General features: G+C 37.9%; 2 protein-coding genes across 2 annotated transcripts in view; both read right to left on the bottom strand.

Moving 5' to 3' along the window:
• LOC306874657 (NLR family CARD domain-containing protein 3-like) overlaps positions 1–22702 on the bottom strand; it is a 99776-nt gene extending 77074 nt beyond the window's left edge. Inside the window, exon 1 of the mRNA XM_079424850.1 lies at positions 22626–22702. The gene's annotated coding sequence lies outside the window, so the exon portion shown is untranslated. The remainder of the gene's footprint in view (positions 1–22625) is intronic.
• On the bottom strand, positions 1036–22036 carry LOC306874580 (NACHT, LRR and PYD domains-containing protein 3-like; the record flags this gene model as incomplete). The annotated part of the gene is made up of 9 exons (XM_079424728.1): positions 1036–1958; positions 2043–2216; positions 7261–7449; positions 12439–12612; positions 16236–18000; positions 18158–18362; positions 18961–19021; positions 19137–19244; positions 22032–22036. The coding sequence occupies 9 exons, from the start codon at positions 22034–22036 to the stop codon at positions 1952–1954; spliced, it is 2688 nt and encodes an 895-aa protein (XP_079280854.1). The 3' UTR covers positions 1036–1951.
• Positions 22703–23282: the final 580 nt, after the last annotated feature.

The following is a 23282-nucleotide window of genomic DNA, read 5'->3' as shown; positions in this document are numbered from 1 at the left end:
CATCTTTTTCAGACATGTGACTCTTTCACTCATACGCAGTATTTATGACCATCATGGGGTAAAGTGATGGGTAAACCCAAGGCCCTCTCATAGGCCCCTTATCATGTGCATGTGTGTGTTTGGTCTGTAACAGATGGTAGGGATGTAAACGATGGGTTAAGTGTGGTGTGTTTGAGCGCTAACGGTGTGTGTGCACCCACAGCTCCTTAGCAGGTAAGAAAACTGAAACAATAAGGATGTATGTAAACCAGTGCTGCTCTGTCACACAGCCTGTGCTATAAGTTGGTCATTTTATGCAATAGAGCAAAATAAGTTGATTTGTGTACAGAGTAACAACAGGTTAATTAAGGTCAACTCATATTGTAGGATGCTCTACTGCTCCTTCTGAGTCACATGCATCAATCTGCATCTAATCTCACTTTTTGACTGTCCACAAACCTAGTATTGGGAGCCCATTCATTAAATTGCACATCTTGGATGTCTTCCTGATCTAAAGCCTGAGACACCTCAACAGCTGAAGTCCAAAGACATCAAACTCAGTCTAAGGTGAGTGATGAAAGGCAGCTATTTTAATCAAATAATTTGTCCCATTCTATTCCATTTGAAATGTTATTTTCCAAAAACTGACTTGTAATCTTATCACTGCATTCCCAGAGATGCTAATGCTGTCTTTATAGTAATAGGACTGAGTCACAGTTGTAAGTCATTATTTTCACAAAGATTCTGATCTGTGATGCTTCTCAGGAGACACCAAACATGTTTGTGTTTGTTTATTTATAACATGACAGCTGAACAGGTGAAGAATAAAAAAGGAAGACATGTCCCTTCAAATAAGAATAAGACAGGATATTGCTGGATACTGTTGCTTGTTTTCATTGTGTCCTGAAATGCCATACTTTGGCAATAAACTGATTATCATAAACAACACATGTATTTTTCTAGGGATGTGGCATGACCAGGGGATAAATTGTTGCAGTCGTTAATTTAGCCTGATAGCTTGAATCAACTGAAGTATTTCTTATTAATATTTATTTTGTAAGTGTAATCCTCTGGACTTACTTTAAGACACCAAAACTATTTAACACAGGAAAAAAAAAATACAATGTGCTTTTCAGGGGTAAAGATATATTTGACCCAATATGTCTTAATAAATATATTAAACAGTATTTATTTTTTTTATTTTTTATTTCCATGACAAAAAAGTTACCACAAAAGAGTAATTATTGAATAATATACATTGGAAGAAAGCTTGGCAAAAAATATTCAAAGCAAAGATTTATTAAGATTTGTGAATCCCAGAGGGATCATAGTTAGATCTGTTAAAATAGAGATCTATTTATAAATAATTGATGTTTTACATATTTAATTGATTTAGTTTATTACAGTATGTTTTATGTCAAACTCTCTCCTTGAGACTGGAGCACTCTGCTGGTAAACTGTGATCATGACTGTCATATACTATACTGTTGTCTTTGACCTAGCATATTCATATTCAAATTTCTGACTTAAAACACAAAACCAACAAGAATTATAAAAAATAAAACTCTACAGCATGATTTATTCATGCTGCATTACATGCTGGGACCCTTCATACATATGCACAGCACAAAACACAGTATGATGCTGTTTGTTTACAAGTAATTACTGAGAGTGCAGTTCAATACAAGAGAAGTCCCACTGTGAAATTACTGTGAAAGTAATGCAGTTATTAACCTGGAATATACTGTACTTTCACACTAAATTTTTACAGTGCAGTTAGTATGTCCAATCTAATTATTTAAACAAATGTTCCCATGAGACTGGAAAAAAATGTAGGCTGAATAAAAATTAATAACAAAATCCTTCACACATGAAACTGCTGGATCAGTATCAGTATTAATGTCCAGGTGACAGTCTTGTTCAGGACGTGTTGTTTTGATTCACTTGTTTGGAGCTTGTGGAGTTTCCTCTGTCAAATACTGTACAATAGAGAGAAAGATAAAATACACTAAGATCTGCTTTAATACAAGATAATCAATTACATCATTGAATCAATAACTTACTGTAGTTTCTGTAGTTTACAGCGTGGATCCTCCAGTAGAGCAGAGAGCAGCTTCACTCCTGAGTCTCCTGGATTATTATCTCTCAGATCCAGTTCTGTCAGGTGTGAGGGGTTTGATCTCAGAGCTGAACTCAGAGCAGCACAGCCTTCCTCTCCAATACTGCAGTTATACAGCCTGCAGAGAGTGAAGAACATGAATGATCTCTGGGATTGTGTTTCAGCTTTAGGGTGAGAGTGTGCTTGTATGAGCTCTGCTTTTCTCTCTCACACCAGGATCGGTGCTATAGAGATTTTATCTTGCCAGCAGCTGAGACATTAATTTAACTCACTCTACATGATTCCTGATTGTGATGCTGAACTAGTTCATCGTTTTTCACTCCTCAAACCGTTTGTAGTACTATACAGGTGATAATGTTAAAATAAGAGTAACATTATAGTGTAACTATGATATATAAGTCTTGTAAGGATCACTAATCAGCTCAATGATGAAATCCAGCGGCGTGGATGAAGGTATAATGTGTGAAGGACTACTACTCGTGCTTTAATCTAACTCCAATTTGCAAGTGATCATTAAATTTAGAATGTGTTTCTAATTAGTAACTAATCACAGATATTGGTTAGTTTAAATGGAGATATTTGATTATTCTGTACATCCTATATTTTCAATTATTCATTCAAAAAAAAAAAAAAAAAATTACTCAGAGGATGCAAGGTTAACCACAATATATATATATATATATATATATATATATATATATATATATATATATATATAGGTCCTTTTCAAAAAATTAGCATATTGTGATAAAGTTCATTATTTTCTGTAATGTACTGATAAACATTAGACTTTCATATATTTTAGATTCATTACAACACAACTGAAGTAGTTCAAGCCTTTTATTGTTTTAATATTGATGATTTTGGCATACAGCTCATGAAAACCCAAAATTCCTATCTCAAAAAATTAGCATATTTCATCCGACCAATAAAAGAAAAGTGTTTTTAATACAAAAAAAAAGTCAACCTTCAAATAATTATGTTCAGTTATGCACTCAATACTTGGTCGGGAATCCTTTTGCAGAAATGACTGCTTCAATGCGGCGTGGCATGGAGGCAATCAGCCTGTGGCACTGCTGAGGTGTTATGGAGGCCCAGGATGCTTCGATAGCGGCCTTAAGCTCATCCAGAGTGTTGGGTCTTGCGTCTCTCAACTTTCTCTTCACAATATCCCACAGATTATCTATGGGGTTCAGGTCAGGAGAGTTGGCAGGCCAATTGAGCACAGTAATACCATGGTCAGTAAACCATTTACCAGTGGTTTTGGCACTGTGAGCAGGTGCCAGGTCGTGCTGAAAAATGAAATCTTCATCTCCATAAAGCTTTTCAGCAGATGGAAGCATGAAGTGCTCCAAAATCTCCTGATAGCTAGCTGCATTGACCCTGCCCTTGATAAAACACAGTGGACCAACACCAGCATCACTGACTGTGGGTACTTGACACTGGACTTCAGGCATTTTGGCATTTCCCTCTCCCCAGTCTTCCTCCAGACTCTGGCACCTTGATTTCCGACTGACATGCAAAATTAGCTTTCATCCGAAAAAAGTACTTGGACCACTGAGCAACAGTCCAGTGCTGCTTCTCTGTAGCCCAGGTCAGGCGCTTCTGCCGCTGTTTCTGGTTCAAAAGTGGCTTGACCTGGGGAATGCGGCACCTGTAGCCCATTTCCTGCACACGCCTGTACACGGTGGCTCTGGATATTTCTACTCCAGACTCAGTCCACTGCTTCCGCAGGTCCCCCAAGGTCTGGAATCGGTCCTTCTCCACAATCTTCCTCAGGGTCCGGTCACCTCTTCTCGTTGTGCTGCGTTTTCTGCCACACTTTTTCCTTCCCACAGACTTCCCACTGAGGTGCCTTGATACAGCACTCTGGGAACAGCCTATTCGTTCAGAAATGTCTTTCTGTGTCTTACCCTCTTGCTTGAGGGTGTCAATGATGGCCTTCTGGACAGCAGTCAGGTCGGCAGTCTTACCCATGATTGCGGTTTTAAGTAATGAACCAGGCTGGGAGTTTTTAAAAGCCTCAGGAATCTTTTGCAGGTGTTTAGAGTTAATTAGTTGATTCAGATGATTAGGTTAATAGCTCGTTTAGAGAACCTTTTCATGATATGCTAATTTTTTGACATAGGAATTTTGGGTTTTCATGAGCTGTATGCCAAAATCATCAATATTAAAACAATAAAAGGCTTGAACTACTTCAGTTGTGTTGTAATGAATCTAAAATATATGAAAGTCTAATGTTTATCAGTACATTACAGAAAATAATGAACTTTATCACAATATGCTAATTATTTGAAAAGGACCTGTATATATATATATATATATATATTGTGCTTAATAGCCTGTTTATTAGCCTGTGTCTAATAACATATTTTGTTCCTTTAGATTCACAACACATTGCTATAACTCCTGCAGCAAACCGTAACAAGAGGAAAATACAACAGATTTATGCTAACGCTAGTTTGTCTTATGATTTAGTTCTCTAGACTTGGGAAGTGATTAATAAAGAGGAATCTGTCTGTTCAGTTCATGAATGAGGTGTCAAATCAACCGGATCATTGAGGAGAGGAGTGCTGTATCTTTTCGAAGTGATCAGACCTACGATGTTCACACAGCGGACAAAAATCAGGCAAAAAAATCCCATAGAGTTACAATGACGGAATGTTCATGAATTTGAATCTCAACTGTAACTTTCACACACTCACACAGACAGGCACGCACACACACACACACACACAGACACACTCACACACTCTCTCTCAGTCACACACACTCTCTCTCAGTCACACACACTCTCTCTCTCACACACACTCTCTCTCACACACACACTCTCTCTCACACACACACTCTCTCACACACACTCTCTCTCACACTCTCTCTCACACACACACTCTCTCACACAGAGACACAGGCACACACACACACACACACACAGGCGCGCGCACACACACACACACACACACACACACTAGTATTTGTAAATATTAAGCCGCATATTAAAACAGCAAAAAGTAATTCACAGAGACGTTTAATGTAAAAGGCAAGGAAATTATGATGGAAATGAATGCCGGCGCAGCCGTGAGTATCTTACAGTTTTTTACAATAATTTTTGCACTAATAACAGAACCTTCATGTCATTTTTCAAAACTCTAGACACAATTCACAACCGATGATCAAAATGCACATTTTTCAAAACACAACACTTTTTACAAATGCTTGGATAAAATACACGAGCCAAAGATCTTTTGTTCATTGAACTAAAATCACAGGTTCAAATTGACACAACTTAACATTAAAGTATTACTATTTCTCGCATAGTACAACTCGCACATTACATCTGAATTGAGTGTTTATTCATTTCATTGCAATGATCTAACCATCAACTGATACAGCTGCTCAAAGTGCAATTATGAACAACATTACGAAAGTGAAGCAACTGAGGACTGAGTATGTTCAGGTATGATCAGTTTTAAGATGCCTGTTGTTGGGAGAAAAGAAATCCCCAAAAAATCTATATCATTGTTATCAGTATTTATTTTTCCTAGTCTTTTTAGAGGTTGATAGAGCTGGAAGCTGATGAAAACCATTCATATTTTTGGAGGAGGCAGGCCATGACATGGATGAAAGGTTGAGAGCCCAGCGGTTGAGACGGGCCCAGACCGATGTTTGCTGGCGGCCTAACCACCCCACACTGAATGTGATTTTGAGGGGACCCAAAGCAAAATCAGTGCAATGGGCCCAAAACTCCTAGCGGCGGCACTGAGAGCAATCATGGTTTCAGGCCCATCCACAGTTTATCAGCTTGTATTTACCCCATATTCCCCTTTCCTTACTGTAACCCGACTGAGGAGTTTTTCTCCACATGGAGGTCAAAGGTTCACAATAGACCTCACAAACAAGTCCCTCTTCTCCAAGCCAAAGATGATATGTGCAATGATATCAAAGGAGACCGATGTCAGGCCTGTATTTGCCATACCAGAAGATGTTGTCCAAGATGAAAACATCCATTATGATGTGGATCAGAACCTGTGGCCAAACTCACAAGACAGGGTTGATAAAAACATAGAAGTGCAGTGAGGGACACTCCAGTTGACATTTTACTGTAGGCCTAAAGTCGTTTTTTCTTATCTTTTTTTTTTCTTATTGAAAGTTTTTTGAAAAACCTGTTGTGTTGATTATTTCATCAATAATTTTCAAATTGTAATGTTTCCAGTGTCTGTACTTTTCTCAATGATGTATGAATGTGTAGAATCATAATGAAAGTTGCATCATGTGTTTTGAACAACTATATTTAATGATTGTACTAACAACTAAACAGTGAAAAACTATGGGTATCTTGTGAGTGGGGGATCTAAAGTAATGTTCTTATGATATTTCATAAATTTGTATTTTGAACCAATGCTTCTGCAAATGCAAGGCTTCTTTAAAGATATGAATGCAACATGCAGAGTTTTGAACATTGGATAGCCTGTGTTACAAATAATGACTGTTTTGAGTTTTGTGTCTAGAGTTTTGAAAAATGACATGAGGGTTCTATTATTAGTGCAAACATGATTGTAAAAAACTGTCTCTGAGAAACATTTCCAGGCTGCGTTCTCAACAGAGCCACTGGAGGACACTAGAGTCATGTTGAAAACATACACAGGAGAGATTATGCCTGTGTTGGGACAGTTTAATACTCTTCAACTGATTCAATTGTACAAGACTTGGTGCCACAGAGAACATTTAAATCATGGATTGGATAACTTTGGATCTGTATGTTTAATTTTTGGACAGTTAGCAGTTGTTTAATTTCAACAGTTAACAGACTGTTGCCACAATTGATCAAATTCAGTTAGCAGAAATCCAGTTGGTTCAATGGAAAAATGTAGATGTAATCAGTCACTAGAAAATTTGTTGGAGAGTTGAGGAGGTCTGAAATTTTTTACAGTGTAACCAAAGTTTGGGTATTATTGCTTTCCATTGTGTGTACAAAAAACATTTCTCTAAATATCTTCTCTTATGTTCAGAGAAGACAGTCATGCTGTTTTGAAATTATTTGAAGATAATTAAAGTGACGACAGAGTTTTAATTTTTGGGTGAACTATCGCTTTAACACTAAATGTTTTTGTTTGGCAGTATTTTCACACAGTTTTTGTGTTTAATAATATAATAACACTTACTGTAGTTTCTTCAGTTTACAGCGTGGATCCTCCAGTAGAGCAGAGAGCAGCTTCACTCCTGAGTCTCCTGGTTTATTATAGTTCAGATTATTAACGCTCAGATTCAGTTCAGTCAGGTGTGAGGGGTTTGATCTCAGAGCTGAACTCAGAGCAGCACAGCCTTTCTCTCCAATACTGCAGTTAATCAGCCTGCAGAGAGAAAGAGAACAACTAAAGATGAGTTAAGTTCATTCACTGTTTGTCACAGACCCATGAATGAGGTGTTAAATCAACCGGATCATTGAGGAGAGGAGTGTTGTATCTTTTCTAAGTGATCGGACCTACGATGTTCACACAGCGGACGAAAAAAGCAGACAACAAAATCCCATAGACTTGTTTGTTTTACGTGTTATTTATAACAAACCATATTACAGATGCGTTGCCAGATTTAAGTTGAACCGCGGTCCTAGCTCGTGCCGTCCACGAACTGTTCCACCCCCACCTCATATCATCTTATTATTATTATTATTATTATTATTAGAATAGCCTATATCTCAATGAGTCTACTTAAAGAAAGAGAAAGAAAAGAAACTAAATAAATAATTTCTAAATTTTCTACCTCATATCATAAACACATAGAAATGTAAAAGTATTCATGGCAACCCGTCAAAATAAAAGTTTGGTTTCACTTGAAGACATTGCGGCAGAAATATATTACTATTGTTCAGTAATAGGCTACTACTACTAAAATTATTAAAACCTTATTTTTAAAGGAATAATCATACTATAATAATAATAATCATATTTCTTCAATGTTTTAATTTTAATATTAAATCCCCTTTATTTTCCAAAAAATAAGATTTTATTTTCATTTTCATTAAATTAAAAGATAAAATGAATGTTTTATGCCTTAATAAATGTAATTACACAACACAGAGTTTCTGAGGAAAAAAATATAAATGTTAGAATAAATTAAACTTGTTTTTATACTTTTAAATAATTAGACAATAAAACATAAGGTTGGAAAAAATAAAACATTTAATTGGGCCCTAAACATGTATTTTTTGTTAAATAAATTGATGTTAAATTGTTTAAGTTTCATGATTTTAATTAATTAGAAATGCTTTGATTAGTAAATTGTAATTTGATCATTAAAAAGATATGTAATTCAGGTACTGTTATCATGATCATTACCATCTTAAAGCCTTCCTTGGGGCAAAATAGGAGAAAGACAGATGATTATCAATGTACTTATTCATACGTATGTTATCCAGGTGTTAATCCACAAGTACTTTCTAGACGCAAAGTAAAAAAATCCTTTCTTTGCTACGTCACCACCGCGCAGTTTGAGCGCAGCTCCGACACGTGACCGTGACGTCTAACGTGTCAAATATTATATAATTTGTATATTATGTATAATCATTCTTTAAATGTCAACTCTGTATTTATGCATTCCATTAATTAAAGAAAAACAAACAAACGCCTGAATACTATGGGATTTTTGCCAAACGGCTGGCGAGCGCATGCACCTTAATTCTCCTGTCAGTTTGCTTAGAGAGTAGAAAAAAACTGCAGTTATCACACCCCATAAATGCACACACAATCACACACACACACACACACAATCACACACACACACACACACACACACATACACACGCACTCACACAATCACACAATCACACACACACACATACACACACACACACACACACACACACACACACATACACATACACACGCACTCACACAATCACACAGTACCTGGTACTTATTTTAGCACCACCTCGGCCGAGGTTTCAAGCGAGCCGTACCGTTACCAAAACATGACGTTTAAACTCTGCTGATCACTGATTGGCCGGAGAAAATTGTCACTGATTTAAATCAGCACAGCCAGTGAAAGATCGAACACAATTGTTTTGAATGAACACCTCTTTTAAACAACCAAAAAATGTCTGTTTCGTTGTCTGTTGAGGAAGTACAGATGTTCCTCTCGTTGATAGCCGAGGAGCGGATCCAGCGAGAGCGTGATGGAGCGACGCAGAATTAAAACGCTTTTCAGGAGTCACGGCAGTAGAGGCGGTGCAACTATAACGACACGAGAATAATCCCGTCCACTCTAAAGCGGTACTAAACTGCAGTGCAAACACAAAACGAGCCGAACTGAGCCGTGTCGTGCCGTTCTGAACCGTGCCGAGCCGAGTCGTACCACGCAGTGGAAAAGAGCCATTAGTCAGAGGGTGCAAGGTTAACCTATTCTTTAAGTGGCTGTCTACTGCTAATCTAGTTCTTGAGAATAAAACTCCCACACAATGATGTACAAGTAACATCGTAGGATCATATGCTCATCCAGAGGTTTTGAGCCGCCGTTCAGTCTGTATTTCACACAGATGAGAAACGGTCTGCTGCTCCGAAACACAGAATATCACAGAATACCTAGAGAGGTGGTGCTTATATTTATATATTTGCATTATTTAACATATTAGTCATAACATTAGTGAATATATTATATTTTAGTTTTAAGTTATCTCGCGCCCCCCGGCTGAGAACCAGTGACCTAAAGCGTGATCTACCAGCATTGCCTTCACGATCGACCTGTTGGGCACCCCTGGTTTATACAAACATACATTAGTCTTGAGCACATTCAGTATAATCATTGTGTTTGATCATTTACATTTTGATTCTTAAACGCTCACCCAAAAATATAAAGTGTCATAATGTACTTCCCTGCATGTCGTTCCTGACCTGTATGACCTTCTTTCTTCTGTGAAACACAATAGATCATATTTTGAACATTGTTGACAACCAAAGTTTTGGTATCAATGCTTTCTATTGTGTGGACAACAACATTTCTCTAAATATCTTCTCTTAAGTTTCACAGAATAAAGTCACACTGTTTGGAAATGACTTGAAGATAATTAAAGTGAAGACAGTTTTAATTTTTGGGTGAACTATCGCTTTAAAGTAAGGTTAAATAATTAATATTAATAATTGAATCTATATAAGCACTTTTCTGGGTTTGTAATATGTGATACTCTAAATGAATTTGTAATATATTCCGTTCAGTTTGGGCTAGCTTATAACACTGTCATGCTACAATACTATCGTGCCTAATGTATAGATGTTGTGGAATATCTGCTCTGAATATCTTTGTGTTGTTTCTAATGCATTTCGCTCAGTGTGGGGTAGTTTCAACATAACTTGTTTACAAATATCTGTTCTTAGGTGTAAATGTTTTCTACGTGCTAGTATATGTCCGGTGGCTGGCGTTCACAAATTTCTCGGGTGTAAATGTTTGAAAAGCTGTAAATACGCGTGGTTTACAGCCCATCAACAGATATTTGTCCGTGTAATTGGCCATCAGCAGATATAGACACACATTGTATCCATCAGTTGGCCATCGGTTTGCTTTGGATTTTGCTAACTTTTTTTAGGCATGTGGCTGCATCATGCTCACCTGCATCAGCACCTCGCAAAGGGAAACGCAGGTGTCGTTCAGGTTTCAGTGCGATCGAGAATCATACTGAGTAAGTGCACAGACATGATATTTTACAGATGTAATTGAGTTTACATCGTAAACATGTACTTGTGTGACACTACAAAAACTGTTGTGATAATATATTACTACTAACTTCCTTTTTTTTTTTTACAGATTTGCCAAGGAAAATATTCAAGCACCTGTTTCGAAGAGAGCCAAGGCAAACAAGCAAGTAATCTCCAGGCAGTCCACTCTGTCATGGAAAACAGAGACGGATGTTGATATGATTCCACAGACTCTGTGATTCCGGCCGGCACGGGAAACTGGAGCTCAACTGACGTCTGCTGACTCGCATTCTCCCATGAGTCTATATATGTCTCTTTTGCACTGTCTTTTGTAACACTACATAAAACTTAGAACATATACTTGGATTTACACATGAAACAACATGTATTTATGTGCAATACCATGTGAGTGAGTAGGTTACACATAGGTGGGTGAGTGGGCCTAACAAACCATCTGCCTTTTGTAATGCTCTCATCTTTCCTTATATATGTCCTTATGTATACTGGACACAATTACTTCTTCTTGCATTGTCCCGGTTTGCACTGTTTTGCCTTGAATGTCTCTTTAGCACAGTCTTCTGTACCCCTTCTTAAAACTTCTTAATTTTGTAAAGTATGTCAGTTGACTTATACTATGCGAGACATTTAGTTCCTAAACATAGAGCAATTACAATAAAATAGACTAAAATCTTGGAGCCCTCTGAAATTGTTTCTTCAGGTTGCCTCACAGCATTTCACCTTGCCTCAAAGTGACAGTCACACTGATGGGCCATTAGCAGCTTTAGGGGAGGGCCCTTTGTCTCTCAGGTGAAATCACTTAATATTCAAGACCATTACCACTCCCTCGCATATTGGCTTTCAATCACAAAACATGTCTTTAAACATTTAAATCAATATATTGTTTTCTGTGAATGAGTAAGCAGAATGATTTTCACATAATTGTGAAGTAAATATTCTAGCCTACAAGAATGATTACACAAAAGTCTTATTCAGGACGATTTAGTGTGGCTTTTATGGCCTTATTTCAGCTACATTTTTTTTTTCCAAAACTTACAAACCACGCATAATATTTTTTTTCTAAGAAATGCAGACATGTACACCCATATTGGTCACATAATATTGTAGCACAGTTTGTGCTGAATACAAAAAAAATTACATGTTGGTCAATAGTATGTTATAAGAAGCTGAAATAAGCACAAATATCAGGGCATGTCAACATCTCAAGGGTCCCAAAATGACCTCAGACCCCAGAGGGTTCATTTTTGGACAGTTAGCAGTTGTTTAATTTCAACAGTTAACAGACTGTTGCCACAATTGATAAAATTCAGTTAGAAGAAATCCAGTTGGGCCGATGGAGAAATGTAGATGTAATCAGTCACTAGAAAATTTGTTGGAGAGTTGAGGAGGCCTGAAATTTTTTACAGTGTAACCAAAGTTTGGGTATTATTGCTTTCCATTGTGTGGATAAAAAACATTTCTCTAAATATCTTCTCTTATGTTCAGAGAAGACAGTCATGCTGTTTTGAAATTATTTGAAGATAATTAAAGTGACGACAGAGTTTTAATTTTTGGGTGAACTATCGCTTTAACATGAAATGTTTTTGTTTGGCAGTATTTTCACACAGTTTTTGTGTTTAATAATATAATAACACTTACTGTAGTTTCTGTAGTTTACAGCGTGGATCCTCCAGTAGAGCAGAGAGCAGCTTCACTCCTGAGTCTCCTGGATTATTACCGCTCAGATCCAGTTCAGTCAGGTGTGAGGGGTTTGATCTCAGAGCTGAACTCAGAGCAGCACAGCCTTTCTCTCCAATCCTGCAGCAGGAAAGACTGCAGAGAAAATACAGGAAAAAATAAAGATTAATTAAGTTCATTCACTGTTTGTCACAGACCCATGAATGAGGTGTCAAATCGACCGGCTCATTGAGGAGAGGAGTGTTGTATCTTTTCTAAGTCATCGGACCTACGATGTTCACACAGCGGATGAAAAAGCAGACAACAAAATCCCATAGACTTACAATGACGGAATGTTCATGAATTTGAATCTCAACTGTCACTTTCTCACACACACACACACACACACACACACACACACACACAGACAGACACACACACACGGGCAGACACACACACACGCACACACTCTCACAGACACACACACACACACGGGCAGACACGCACACACTCTCACAGACACACACACACACTCACAGACACACGCACACACTCTCACAGACACACACACACACACTCAGACACACACACACTCTCTCTCTCACACACAGACAGACACACACACATCAACAGAAACATACATTAGCCGAACACTGTTTGCAATAATATTTGCAATAACACATCGATTTGTTGAATAATTAAGTAAATATACTTCCTTAATTTCCCTCTGTAAAGAAACCTCATTGCTGGCTACTCTCTGCTGTCTCAGACTACGACATCTTAGCCCTTTATCGGCCTCCGTAGCTTCTCTAAAGGGAGCGGTGAGCGGGAGACTGAGCCGTTGCTTGCAATTCACAAACTCAACCGCTACATGCTGCTAAAATCTACACACTGCACCTTTAAGTCGGCCACCTACTGCTTGATCAGAACAGAAAGTGTAGTTCTGGTCACTTCAGTACAACTTGCTAATCAGTGATAGACAGAAATCAAAAGGTCTCTGATGACGTGCTACTGCTCCATTCATCCATGAGCCTTTAGTCTGTTCTGTCCTGGACACAGATTTGAGGAAACATCAGCCTCCACATGATCTACTAGTCATTATGATTTCAGAAAATGTATCTGTATGTTTCATTTTGGCTGATACTTATGTACTTTGTTGTTCATTGGTCTATAATGCTGCCTTCTCGTGCTATCAGAAATTTCCTATTTCCCACTTATGAAGTCGTGATTACGAGCTTGTTGTGTTCAAGTGCTTTAATGTCAGAAATAATAAAATGTAGCATCCCATTGGTTGACAATCATATAAACATTCACCGCGCTATACATGCAGTTTTCTGACAATCCTGGGATTTCAGTCAAATACATGTTTATTTCACTGCTTATAAAACATAAAATATGCTTTGAATGATCGTTCATATCTAGCCTATAAATACAGTACTTAAGCGACCAGACAAAGGGATGTAGTTGTTGTGAGAACAGACAGCAGCAATGGTTGTCCCCTCCACCATGTTTAAAGTTTATGACCCGCCCAACTCAGAAACTCTGGTATCAAAATTATTTCTGAATTTCCCAGTAAATATGACTTGAAAGGCCGTTCACATCCAATCTCCTGATTACTCCGATAGCATGTGAAGGAACAATAAGTGTATATCCCAGGGGTGCCCACACTTTTTTGAGTGGGGATCTACTTTTCAAATGAGAAACGTACCGAGATCTACCAAGTGGAAAATAAATAAATAATACAATGCATATCAAATAAATAGGCCTAAATAAAAAAGCTGGTTGGGATGTATCTTTATCTTGCATTAAGTTAAATTTTATTTTATTAAAAAAAAAAAAAAAAAATAATGTTCAATTCTTAGTACCCCCATAAAACCGTGCCTGCATTTCCCTAAAGCAGTGGTCCTCAACCTTTTTTACTCCAAGACCCCCTCTTCTCCAAATCAATACTGCAAGCCCAAACTTTTCTATTCACTAAAACCTTCGTATTTTCATGTAATTATTTTAAACAAAGCAAATTCAAGAAAGATTTAAGCATCCCATGAACATACTTCACAAAAATGTCCCTTAAGTTGTGTTTAATATCTACAAAGTATGTAAAAGTATGTATCTCTGAACTCAGCGATCTGAAGGCAGCTCGACAGCATCAGTGAATATTTCCTCTGTCAGAACAAGCTGTTTGAGCGTCTGATGCCCGTATGTACATGAACACCACTGATCCTCACAAACTTCTCCAAAACACACGAGCATCCGTTATTAAACTCTGTGTATTCAACTAGGTGAATATCCTGAGCTGTGTTCAAGCAGAAATATGATATTATAGTGATCAGTGCACCGAGAGCACAAATACACACGGTTCGTTTGTGCATCAAATAACAGACACAACACACACCTAATGCACCATCCTGTATGTGACTGTAATCATCTTTACCTTGATGACAATCATCATCCATCAAAACTTTAGGCTACTAGTGTGACCCTGGCTTCTTTTATCCAGCCGAGATAAACATACATTAGTCTTGAGCACATTCAGTACAATCATTGTGTTTGTCATGCTGTTTGGAAATGACTTGAAGATAATTAAAGTGAAGACAGAGTTTTAATTTTTGGGTGAACTATCGCTTTAACATGAAATGTTTTTGTTTGGCAGTATTTTCACACAGTTTTTGTGTTTAATAATATAATAACACTTACTGTAGTTTCTGTAGTTTACAGCGTGGATCCTCCAGAGCTGAACTCAGAGCAGAGCAGCCTTTCTCTCCAATCCTGCACCAGGAAAGACTGCAGAGAAAATACAGAAAAACTAAAGATTAAGTTCATTCACTGTTTGTCACAGACCCATGAATGAGGTGTTAAATCAACCGGCTCATTGAGGAGAAGAGTGCTGTATCTTTTCTAAGTGATCGGACCTACGATGTTCACACAGCGGACGAAAAAACAGACAAAAAAATCCCATAGATTTACAATGACGGAATGTTCATGAAAGCATAATCTAGCCGCTGCCGTTTTCAAAGCAAATCTGTGACATTTCATTCACTGACGCTCTTCAATCAGCGGCTCTAAACCCGGAAGCGCATAAACTTACTTGCCGGCAACCCGACAAAATAAAAGCTCGCTGATTTCACTTTTGAAAATGATGAAAATTACAATTAAAAATAACAATGTGTCAAAATATTAGCATTTTATTTTTAACTTTAATATAAAATAATTGTGTGTGTATGTAATACTCCCTTTTTAAAATAAAATAGTATTATCACACTTGATTATTTAGTTTATTGTTTAATTTAAATAAAAACTAAATAAAGTGCAATATTATTATCACTACTATTAATTTATTTTTTTATAGTTATATTTTATGGGTCACACTGCATGCCGTGGCCTGTGTGAGGACCAAACCAAACTTCCAGGTTCTCATATGAACCAGGCTGAAAAACTTATGAGCTCCTCTGTTTATATGGCTTTCCGCACGCACACACACACACACGCACACACACACACACAGACACAAAGAAACATTTTTTTTATTCTAATCCAGTATTTGTAATATCAGAGAGTCACAACCCTGTTCCTGGAGGCAGCTCATCTTTGCACAGTTTGGATGAATCTCTCTTATCAAACACACTTGATTCAACACTTCAGGTCATTAGTAGAGCGCTCTGTGATGTTAGCTGAGTGTGTCAAATAAGAAAGACCTCAAAATATACAGAAACAGTGTAGAGAAACACAGGCCTACTGTTTACAATAAAGTCAATAAAACAAAGACACTGTAAAATACTCACTCAATCTTTCTAGATGCTTTGATCACTGGCAGCAGCTTCAGGAGACATTCTTCTGATGGATAATATTTACTCAGATTAAACTCATCCAGCTCTTCTTCTGAGTTCAGCAGCACAAACACCAGAGCCGACCACTGAGCAGCAGACAGAGAGACTCCAGAGAGACGACGGGCACCTGTTCTGTTGTCGAGGTATGTTTGGACCTCCTGCTCCAGTGAACGATCATTCAGTTCATTCAGACAGTGGAACAGATTGATGGATTTCTCTGGAGAGGGATTCTTCCTGATCTTCTGTTTGATGTATTCAGCTGTTTCCTGATTGATCTGAGAGCTGCTTACTGTCTTTCTCAGGAGGCCTTGTAAGAGAGTCTGATTAGACTCTAGTGAGAGACCTAGAAGGAACCGGAGGAAAAGGTCCCAGTGTCCGTTCTCACTCTGTAAGGCCTTGTCAACTTCTCTCTTCAGTAAACTGGTCATTGTTGATCTGAACACATTCCTCTGTCCTGTGTTTTGTTCAGAAAAGGACAGCAGTTTGAATAAAGCAGCAAGAAACTCCTGAATACTCAGATGAACAAAGCTGTACACCTTCCCCAGCTGCAGTCCAGACTCCTCTCTGAAGATCTGGGTACAAACTCCTGAGTACACTGACACTTCTCTGACATCAATGCCGCTCTCTTTCAGGTCCTCTTCATAGAAGATCAGGTTCCCTTTTTCCAGCTGTTCAAAAGCCAGTTTTCCTAGAGACAGAATAGTCTTTCTAGCCTGATCAGAATCAAGTTCATATTTCCCATCATACTTCTGTGTCTTCAGTTTGGTCTGAAAGATCAGGAAGTGTGTGAACATTTGTGTGAGAGTCTTGGGAATCTCTGCTCTCTCTGCTTTACCCATCATCCTCTCCAGAACAGCGGCTGAAATCCAGCAGAAGACTGGGATGTGACACATGATGAACAGACTTCTTGATGATCGGATGTGTGTGACGATCCTATCAGCCAGACTCGGATCATTTATTCTCTTCCTGAAATATTGCTCCTTCTGAGGGTCGTTGAATCCTCGTACCTCTGTGACCTGGTGGACACACTCAGGAGGGATCTGATTGGCTGCTGCTGGTCGAGAGGTGATCCAGAGGAGAGCAGAAGGAAGTAGATGGCCCTTGATGAGGTTGGTCAGCAGCACATCCACTGAGGCTGATTCTGTCACATCAGACAAGCTCCGATTGTTTAGGAAATCTAGACGCAGTCGACACTCATCCAGACCATCAAATATGAACATGACTTTGTAGTCTTCATAATCTGCTGACTTAAATTCTCTGGTTTCTGTGTGAAGCTGGTTTAGAAGTTGCTTAAGGCTGAGATTCTTCTGTATCAGATTCAGCTCCCTGAAAGGAAGTGGAAATATGAAATGAACATCCTGATTGGCTTTTCCTTCAGCCCAGTCCAGAATGAACTTCTGCACAGAGACTGTTTTTCCAATTCCAGCGACTCCTTTAGTCAGCACAGTTCTGATGGGTTTGTCTTGTCCAGGTGAGGGTTTAAATATGTCGTTGCAGTTGATTGGTGTCTCCTGTGTCTCTGGTCTCCTGGACACTGTCTCAATCTGTCTCACCTCATGTTCATTACTGACCTCTCCACTGCCTCCCTCTGTGATGTAGAGCTCTGTGTAGATCTCATTCAGACGTGTTGAGTCTCCATGATTGGACAGTCCTTCATTGATTCTCTGATATTTATCCTGTAGTCTGGATCTGAGTTTTTGTTGATACACAGATATAAGTTCTGAGCAAAGGAAATAATTCTTGTTATTGGCAGAGCAATATTTTAGAAATGTATTTTTAGGTTTGATATGTTAGATATTAGATTGTGTCATGAGATTGAGAGACAGAAGGTTCATAATAAAAACACAGGCTATAATCAGCTGATCCAGAGCTCTTACTGGTCTGTAGTGTGTTAGCGAGGTCTGTCTGGTTCATCTTCCTCAGGATGATCAGTGTGATCTTCAGAAGCCCCTCTCTGACTCTGATATGATCCTCGTCAGCATAATGGTCTCTTTCAGAGCATTCTGGGTAATCTGGACTCAGTAGTCTCTTAAAACCTTTCAGCTCACTCTTCATCACAGAGATGATTTTCTGCTCAAGCTCCTGAAATAGAGAATATTATTTTGTTTAGTCAAAGGCATGAATACTAAACATCACTGAATTATATCACACCTGCTAATAACTTCCACTGTTTGCTCAGACATCAGCGTCTACAGATACTGAGGTTAAAAGAGGGAGTTTGACTGGATTGGCTGTTTGCTAGATTGATCATCCAAGTGGATGCTGCACACTGGTGGTGGTTGAGGAGAAACCCCCCCCCCCCCCCCCCCCATGATTGTAAAGCGCTTTGGGTGTACAGCAATACACAATAAATGCGCTATATAAAAATGCATCATTCATTCATTCATCATTGATGTTCATCTTTGTGCAGCAGTCAGGTTACATATGGATTCAGCTTCTCTACTTTAGTGATCATTGATCTGCTTTATAGTGGCCTACAAATTATCTTACATTGGTAGGAAAGTAAATGTGACTATTACAGAGAGGATTTCACAGATTTCTCCATTTCTTATTACTTTTACCCAGAGAGTTATTGTATTGGGATGGACACACACACTCCACACACACACGCACACACACACTCACAGACACACACACACACACACACACACACACACACACACACACAGACAAAACCAACCTTGAAAATGGAGTCTAAGTTCTTCTTTGCTGAATGTGATTCTGGTCCTTCATGTTTTTGACTGTAGTTAAACAAATATTGAATGTTTTTGTAAATATGTATGAATGTAATTAAAACAGATCAGTAAATGAATGAATATCTTATATATATTTCTCATACTGTAAACTAAACAGCACCTCAGATCAGCAGATGATTCTCCCGAGCTGAATTTCATTGGATGATTCATTGACCGGTCACTCTTGATGGACACACAGCTAGGTTCAGGAGAGTCATTCTCACACAGACTGAAACACAACAGCAATACAAACTGTTTCTGAAAATCTCACACTGCTCTGACAGAAACACCTTTACTGTTTCAAACTCCCTTTAATGTTCATCTTTCACTGAAAAATGGCGATGGGGAGGTTGTTGAATTTTTAAATATGCATTTCATATTTCCTACATGATTAATTTATGTTCCTAATCTAAACATATTTGAATCATGTAGCATGTATTTATTCTGTAAGGATGTTCAATCATATAGAATTAGTCATGTTGAAGCTAAATAAAGTAGTTATGAGTTCTTCAGAAACCCCGCTCCTTTGTGAAGGAAACTGATTCGCACCCATCACCATTTAGTCTCTCGCTGTGGATGGATCTGAGCTCTACACGGAGTTAGGGAACATAAACGAGATCAATTATGTTGAAAGAACATAGAAATATCTGCAACCGATGTACATATTTTTTTAATGTTAATTTTTTCTTAACAGAGCCAATCACACGATGCTGGAGAATTAGTGTAAATAGACTCTCCGTTTACATTATCAAAGAACATTATCATTGACTTTAGTCTAATTCAAGCACTCTCAAAAACTCCCATTAATCACTGAAGTTGCTTACATTGTGAAATGAATATCTTGCTCACATCTTACGCACATCTGCACTTTGTTGTTTCTGATGAGAGAAATGGTCAGAGAGCAGAATTCATTCAGGGAGCGCTCACACTGAATAAAACACTCATCTGAATGCCTCTTATTGGTCATTGTACTCATGAGCTCAACAGAATCATGTGTGATTGGTTATAATGCGCAGTGCTGGAGCTAAAAACACAGCAGTCTCTGGCTCCGTGCCAGACAGTGAAGTTGAGCAAACACAGATTTGAATTTAGCACCGAACATCTAATCACACCGGTGTGATCGTTTATCAGAGACAAACATATATTAATCAGCTATTTGTGTCTTTTGGAAGCTGCATTCAAAATCCACTTGACTCAAAGATCTGAGGGGCACGGTTGAAATCGTGTTATTGTAGCATGCATTTATTGTTTCTGAACATTAAAAATGTGAAACATATTCAGTTTTCTCACCTCTTGACTGTCTTTATCTGTGTGTGATGTTCTTCAGAGAGATTCATTCTGGAGGCCATGGTTTCATCTAAAAGCAGATACAGATGTTGATACACAGAGTGAGTTATGAATCATCTCAGCAGTTAATTTTCTCAAATCCAGCTCTGTCTCATCAGTCAGTCCTCAGTAATGACCTGCACACATGAACAACTATTTCATCCTGATATTATTTACACAGAATCACATTATTCACAAACTGCAGAACAAGTTCAGACGAGCACTGTGTTAAAATGAAAGTAAAGCTGGAATCAGACGATTTACAGACTCTGTGTTTTATCTCCTAATGTCATTTTAACTACTTTCAGAATATCTGATCCTGCTGCTGTATAGGACTCATTTATTAGATTTTGCACTGTTGTGTTGAAGATGGATGAGGCTGAATTCAAAGCACTGACAGACTTTAAAAGATTTGGAAAGATACCTCAGGGTCTTTCCAGACAAGATAAGTTTATATTTCTAATTTTTGAAAGTAATGTAAAATGTACACCTGGATTTAGTGGCTTCACTGGTTGTTTATAATGATTTTTATACTTTTTAGATGAAGCTTTGTATTATATAAAAAAAGAAGGTACTTTGGCAAAAGTGGTCAGCACGAAAAAAAGTGCCCAAGAAATTTTTGAAGAGCTCCACAGCAGCCCAATAGGTGCTCACTGTGGCATTAAAAACCCTGGATGCCATAATCAAGCGCTTTTATTGGCCTGGTATGTCTGTGGGTGAGTTTAATATGTGAATCCTTCGTCATGTTTTCATTCAAGATTCAAGATTTTTATTCTTCACATACACAATTATACAGAGTCAGTGAAATGTAAGTTTCATACATCTATTATTACCATCAAAAATATTTTAGGTCAAACACTGTGCTGCTTGTTAAAAAAGACAAGTGCTTCTCTGAAGAACCCAACAGAATATACCCCTATCGTGGTAATTCATGTTTTTATGAAAAACACAAGGAATATTTTTGTTGCAGCTGTTTTATATACGTGTGAAATACTCGAGTTGCGCAGATGATGACACAGTATATGGACGATAGCCAGAGATAGCTTAAAAAAATAATTAAAAAATAAAAAGCATCACGCAGCTAACAGAATTTTGTTATAAGAACGTTCTACAAATATTCATTATTGGTTTTGGGAACATAAACAAATGACCAGTGTTCTTGACGTTAGAGGAACGTTTTAAAACGTATGATGTTCCTCAAACGTTCTTTCAACTTAATTTTGATTTAAAATTCAACATTCCAGGAACGTTGATTTGTAACATTCTAGGAACGTTGATTTGTAACATTTGAACATAAAAATGCCCAGTTTCCTTAACGTTAGTAGAATGTTGTTTAAAGGTTAGTATGATGTTCCACATATGAGTGTCAACAGACAACATAGTAGGACCACAGCATGAATTAATAAACAACAGACAGCACCGATCTATTTTGATGTTATTTTTTATTCTCTTTTAAATAGTTCTTTTACATGTTTTTCCAACTTTTCAGTTGAATTTTAATTATAAATAGCATTGCCAGCTTTACTTTCAGTAGGCCCTACTGTAACTTACAGTACTGTCAGTGAAGCTGGTAATGCTGCGACTTGTTTATATTACTAATTGCAAAATGATGGGCAATGATTCACATTTCCCGTGATAATAACATAATTTTATCAAAAGATCTTCCTTTTTTTTTCGTTTTCTTTCTTACCGCATTAAAGATTAAATGGCTCTATTTCTGCGCAGGCGCAGTGAGGGAAAAAGCAGTTTAGGGCAGTGAGGGAAAAAGCAGTTTAGGACAGTGGTTCGTAGCTCTGCTTCAGCTGTGCGATACCCTCACGAGGGGTGATATGTCAGAAATTCACCCGACCATCCGATTGCCTGTCGGGAGAGGCTAATCGCTTCTCATTCCCCCCTGTACACCGAGCAAACACTGCACGACAAACGACACACGACAAAGCGGAAATAGGGCCCGACAAAAAAAAAGAGTCGCACGAGCCAGAATTCGGCTCAAAATTGGACGAAAATAGCACAGTCCGGCTTAATAGAGGTGAATCGTATCGTATTTCATCCGGATATTATTTAAACAGAATCACATTATTCACAAACTGCATAACAAGTTCAGACGAGCACTGTGTTAAAATGAAAGTAAAGCTGGAATCAGACGATTTACAGACTCTGTGTTTTATCTCCTAATGTCATTTTAACTACTTTCAGAATATCTGATCCTGCTGCTGTACTTCACTTTAAATCAGTCTGGATTGAGTTTGGCTATCAAAGATAATTGTGAAATCGTGATACTCACTGTTTTTCTCTCTCAATGCACTTCACTTCCTCATATGACAAAACAGATCCTGCTGTAATAGTTTCACTTTCTCTGTCTTCCTCATCTCTTGCTCCCTCTTCAGGATATGAGTGGAATATTTTAACAGTGTCAAGAATGCAGTTATTTTCTTTAGTAATGGGAGAAGCAATAAAAGCAATAATAATCTGGTTATAAGTTAATAAAAACATAACTTTTTCAAAGAGTTATATAAATCAAATCTATCAAAAAACAGGATTTAAGTGTAGTAAAAAGGATGATGGTTACTCTTTACAGATTCCCATCTGCTACTAACACTGTTTACAATAAAACACAGACTTTACACTGAACTACAACAAAATCCAAATTAATTACCAGAAACAAGTTTATTTTAATACAGTCTCAATAGTCTCTCAATGCAGCACCTACTTAACTACAGTAAACAGTCCTTGCTAAAGTATCTGGAGCACATCCTCATGTTGTCTGTAATGCAATGAGAAAACCAGTCAGCCGACAGGATTTTGAGCAGCAGTTCTGGTACATGTGGCTACAAAAATTAGCAAAATCATATGTGAGCACATGTATCCCATTGGTTCTACCTAGACCAGAAACCCCTTCTTTCTTATAAGGAGTTTAGGAGTAACTGATAAGATGGATTGT

The sequence above is a fragment of the Barbus barbus genome, assembly GCF_936440315.1.
Source record: "Barbus barbus genome assembly, chromosome: 9".
NCBI classification, from domain to species: domain Eukaryota; kingdom Metazoa; phylum Chordata; class Actinopteri; order Cypriniformes; family Cyprinidae; genus Barbus; species Barbus barbus.
The sequence above is the reverse complement of the archived record's forward strand: the minus strand, read 5'-3'. Positions and strand labels throughout refer to the sequence as shown.